General features: G+C 47.5%; 1 protein-coding gene across 1 annotated transcript; it reads right to left on the minus strand.

Annotated features, from left to right (window-relative positions):
* Positions 1-479: 479 nt before the first annotated feature.
* LOC141737821 (trypsin I-P1-like) lies at positions 480-4,002 on the minus strand. The gene is made up of 5 exons (XM_074572799.1): positions 3,833-4,002; positions 3,198-3,366; positions 2,336-2,589; positions 1,433-1,569; positions 480-688 (listed from the first exon to the last, which is right to left on the minus strand). The coding sequence occupies exons 1-5, from the start codon at positions 3,870-3,872 to the stop codon at positions 539-541; spliced, it is 750 nt and encodes a 249-aa protein (XP_074428900.1). The 5' UTR covers positions 3,873-4,002; the 3' UTR covers positions 480-538.
* Positions 4,003-5,061: the final 1,059 nt, after the last annotated feature.

The raw sequence follows: 5,061 nt of genomic DNA on the forward strand, positions 1-5,061 counted from the left end.
GTCCATGAAGAGAACAAGCCCTCAGCAAGAGGTTGTTTCATTCCCCAAGTGGAGCTTTCGGAGAGGTTCCACTAAGGAACGTTCAGTCATATTGTTGCGGGTGGAGGTGGGAGTGGGGGCGATGGGGAGCGTTTGTGCTGCTGCCTGCTGTTTTCTACAGTAGGAGTCTGCTGCCTGTATGATTCAGCGCACTCTGTCGGCTTTTTTAGGCAGTTTTGTAGCACCTGAGTACATGCTGATAAACAGAAAGGATGGCTGCCTGTAACTGACTGACAGGCTCCTGAAGGTGAAGCTGAAAAGTGTTGCAAGATCCTGCTAGTTGAGAGGCACTACAAATATTAAATATTTTCCCTGGAGTGATATTCCCTGCCTCTGCCCTCCATACAAATGGCCTATGGAAGTACCCAGAGAAATGTTGCACAAAGAAGGGGTGCCTGAAAGTCTTTATTTTTTGATAATTTTGGTGTGTCCAGTCCCAAAACGGAAGAAAATGATGAGGAGAAGAAACAGGTCACATCACAGCATGAGAGAGAGCGTCTCAGTTGGCAGCTATAGTGTCTTGGATCCAGGAGACGTAGTTGCAAACCTTAGTGTAAACTCCGGGATAGCCTCTCTGCGCACATCCAATACCCCAGGAAACAATGCCCTGGAGCTGCCCATTGCAGACTACTGGACCGCCGGAATCCCCCTGTGCACATAAAGGATACGGATATTCAGCAAATGAGAGGAGCGTGAAGTGATGAGCCAGAGATCCCAGAAATCACTGACAGTCGAGGGAGCTCCGTTGGGCTTTTTCTGCACTGAAGTTCTACAGAGGTCATTTCTGATTACCACTCTACACCTGATGCTCCTGTGCCTTACTTTAGCTCCAAGGGCACCGCAGCTGAGGATGAGTAAGCTGCCTATTTTGGATGGATGCAGTCCTTGGCAGACGCTTAGGATATGGGTGTCTTAAACATTATTCTGCCAAATAACTCCATGGAGCTCGGCACATGTAAAATGCAGACCAATTGTCAGGTGTGTTCGTTTTCCAGACTACCTGGATCTTGGCATACTGGCTATGTAATTTTTGGTGAGTCCAAACCTAACATTTGTGTCCTAAGCTCTGAAGTCACCGTGATTACTATTGATTCTCTGGTGCAGGACTCCTCCCTTTTCAATAGCCCAAGGTGCAGGAGGTGGCATAGTCTGCTCGTGGAAGTTTAGGGCAGAGGTATTGGCCATCTCAAAAAGGGACAATGACCGACAGAGTGGGAAAAAAGCTAGCCTCACTCAGTAAGCAGCTTTCACCCTAAGTCTCTGCCGTTGTTCAAAAATATGACATTCAGACACGCCAGTGCAGTGAGAGCAGCAGATTCTCTAATGCGACGGCCTCTTCTACTGGCAACAGGCAGGAGAGAAACATATGGGAAAGGAGAGACAGATGTTTTACCTGGCAGGAGTCTTTCCCTCCCTCCAGGAATCCTACACACATCATATTGTTGGTAATTTGCCGAGGGTAGGCATCGCTGCACTCTCTTGCGGAGAGTACGGGAGCCTTCAGGCACTGCAAGGTGTCCGGAAACAAATCTAGAAGAAAATAGAGAGAGGTGGTTGATGACATCTCTGAGTTCATTTTGGAGCCCGGAGGAGATCTTCCTTATCAGAAAAGTAATGACTGAGCATCCTGTTTTAGTGGTCGTCATTTTTCCTCTGAACGGTAATCACAGCATGGATTCCTTTTGTTCAGATGGAACTGCAGCCATGTTAATTTTTCTGATACCTAGACAGTCATCAACTGGCAAGCGTGGTGCCACGAGCTACTCTTGTAGCCCATATGCTGGAGGAAACCTGCGCCTCAGGAAAACCATCCTCTCCTCTGGTGCAGGTTTTGTTGTCATCGGTGGATTAGACACCAGTCACCATTCACACCTCTGACCATTGGCGTAAGAGAACGGAGCTCTCTTGTAGTAATTTGAGATCCACAATCACAGATTTTGATCTTGTTCTCAGAGCACTGACAACTCTATTGGCATTAGTTAAATTGCCAGTGCTTGGCACTGCACAGCTGATAGCGCCAGGCCACAAAATTTAGGGCGGAGTGAACATGCTGGTGAAGAGCACATGGATGTCTCGAGTGATTCCATGTTCGTACCACAGAACAAGAGGAAGGACCTTATAAAGGATTTCCTTCAAAGCAGTTCAATTGTTACCGTCCTATACGGACTCATCAGTGAAAAAGGCCCGTCCCACAGCACTTCTCTGAGCTTTACCCTGCACAGTTTGGAGCTAATTGCGGAGTCTTAGAGCGTCTCCCAGGCCCTTGCGATGCTGTACATTCCCACAGAGTACTCACTGCCATTGCTGAGTGTGTTGCCCCAGCCAGAGATGAGGCACGTGGTGCCTGTGGTCACACAGCTGGTAGGCAGAGGAATTGTTTGGACAGCTCGGTTGAGCTGGGCTGGTACGGAAAGCTTGATGAGCATAATGTCATTGTCCAGTGTTCTGGAGCTGAAGCGAGGGTGGCGGATGACTTTAGCTGAATTGATCAACTGCTGTGTCGATTCTGTGAGTTCCAGGTTATGTTTCCCGAGCTGCACTTGGATGCGCCTGGAAAAGAGAAGGAATGGCACGTACTTTACTGCTACCGCTTGCTTATGAGGAACCTCCCCGTCACCGTATGCGCTCGCTGCAACATCGCTACGGTGGGAGCTGTTTTCATGCAGGTCATCTTTCTTGTCCTGCAACGCGTCCTGGGGATCCACACTGAGATCTTACCCACTCCCAGCACAGCTGGTGAGTTTCTGCAGGTTCCTTTTGTTGAGCTGGGACGAGTCGGATATATAACAGTGCTTTATACAAACATTCTGGAAAAAGGCAAACTGCTGTCACCCTGACCTCATTGCCCTTCCTGTTCTCCGGTGACTAAGTTGTAGCAAGATTCATGCAATTTGTAAGAAGTCACAGCCCGTAACTCATTGCTCGATTATCACATTGCCATTTCAGAAAGTGCTCTGCATTCCCAGAAGCATTTGCAGAAGGGGAAAAGCCCTCATGGTGCCTCAGCCCAGCTTCCTGACCGAGCCACCCATTCCTTGGTTGTCCCCTGTCAGAACAAAGTCCCTTCCAGATTTGGATCTCACAGCTCAGACTTCCTGCTAGAAGCGAACTGGAAGAAAGAAGTAGCTTTAGGGAAGAATATAGTTTTTTGTACTCACGACTTGTAGCAGTGGGCAGCCGACACAACCCACTGGCTGCTGATGAGGGAACCTCCACAGAAGTGATACCCAGAATTCAGGGACACCTGGTAGGGGACAGAGTTCTCTGCACAGGTGTAGCCTCCCACGATCTTGTCATCATCATCGTCAGCGTTGACGGGGAAGGCAACTGGGAGATAAGAAGTGGCATATGTCAACATCTGCCATAAGGAGTCTTGTCCCCCTGCGACTGACTGAAGCGTCTCACTTGCAGGCTGTACTTCTCTAAAAACTCACAGCATCAGCGGGCAAGCACGCGGCCATTGTCCAAAACTTTACAGCAGCTTTAGGACTTCCTGGCCAGCGGTGTTACCTTCGTACTTGGTACTCCTTAAGGGAGAGACAGGCTTTTTTTGAAGCTGACGCACACATTTCAGTAGTGCTGGGACGAGAACCCCTATGAAGGCTTTCATTCCCCATTTTGTGACACAAGCAATTGTGAACGGACACAGTCAAAAGAAGTTGCAGTGCTGTGCCGTAAAGTTTGTGCAAGTTGAAACTGGACTTCCCTTTCCCCCAATAGACTGCCCTGTAAATTTGCTCAGAAAATGGGCTTCCTTACAACTCACAAAAGCAGAAGTACAAAACATACTCACCAGCCACCCCAACAAAGGTGAGAAACAGTATGAATTTCATGATCTCGACACAGCCTCACGCCCCGACTGGTGGACTGCAAGTGTGAGCTGCTAGAAATACATTTTTTGAGATGGCCTTATCTCTAGTCCAAGGTTTTCTCCGGACAAAAAGTACACAGTGGAAAATTTGAAGATCCAAATGTGGTCATTAACAGGCACAGGCAGAAAGTAAAAATAACATATCAGTTAATAATAAACCTTTCCTAAGATAGAGAGCTATTTCAAATTATTTCAGAGGGCAGCCTTCAACTTAAAAATACCTTTGGGCTTTGGAAGGTGTGTAGCTGTTTGTCTGTCTATCTCATTCCTATACGCAGCACCTGTTGAGGGCAACCCTCAAACCCCTTTGAGATTCCTCTGCGCTGATGGTGTCATTATTAAAAATGTATATTTTTACTGGAAGCTGAATATTGTAGGTAATGGACAGTAATACTATGCATTTAGATTTAAACAAAGCAAAACAAAGCAAAGGAAAGCTGTCCTGGTTCCGGCGGGGATAGGGTTAATTTTCCCTGGTATCCCATGCCATGTGAGCCATGCCCACCCTGAGCTGCCGGGGGAGGGCGCAGGAAGTCGCCGCTTGGAGCGGGCGGGGGCGTCCCAGGTCCGGTCAGTGAGCGGCGGGGAGCGGCGGTTCCGTAACCGTGTTTGTGTATTCCTCTGTCCGTGTTATTGCTGTTGGTTGCTTGCTCCCTTTGCTGTTCTGTTAAACTGCCTTGGTCTCAACCCAAGAGTCCTGCCTTTTTTTCTTCCGATTCTTCCTGTATTGGGAAGGCGCGAGCGAGCGGCACCTGGTTCTTTGTTGCCGTCTGAGGCCAAACCACAACAAAAGCAAAACAAAACACCCCCAAACCTCTCAGTGTTCATTTGTTAATTGTATTTCAGCAAATTCCTTTTCTTGAGTCATGTGTGCGTGTGTGTTTTTATCATATCGAACACAGCATTTCCCCAAATAAAATGATTCAAAAGTAGTTTCAATGAGGATAAAACTATTCCGTGCCCACCCCCCACCCCCCCCACCTTCTAAGTTAAATAGCTCAAATGTGGGAATTCTCACCACATCTCTTTGAAAGCATTTCTCTCACCTAATCCTTATGATAATATTGGCCTAAGTACCAAAACACGTATTTTTTTATTTAGCTTTGGAATGTTCTACAGATACTAATTTTTGCCATGGAAGAATTTCAGTA

The sequence above is a fragment of the Larus michahellis genome, chromosome 1 (assembly GCF_964199755.1).
Source record: "Larus michahellis chromosome 1, bLarMic1.1, whole genome shotgun sequence".
Taxonomy (NCBI): domain Eukaryota; kingdom Metazoa; phylum Chordata; class Aves; order Charadriiformes; family Laridae; genus Larus; species Larus michahellis.

Excerpts from the sequence above, each read along its gene's own strand:
- LOC141737821 (XM_074572799.1), bottom strand. The coding sequence starts at position 3,872 with ATGAAATTCATACTGTTTCTCACCTTTGTTGGGGTGGCTG. Across the intron at positions 2,590-3,197 it reads GCTGCCCACTGCTACAAGTC|GCGCATCCAAGTGCAGCTCG; the intron begins GTGAGTACAAAA and ends TCTCTTTTCCAG. Across the intron at positions 1,570-2,335 it reads CAACACACTCAGCAATGGCA|ATTTGTTTCCGGACACCTTG; the intron begins GTGAGTACTCTG and ends ATTTTCTTCTAG.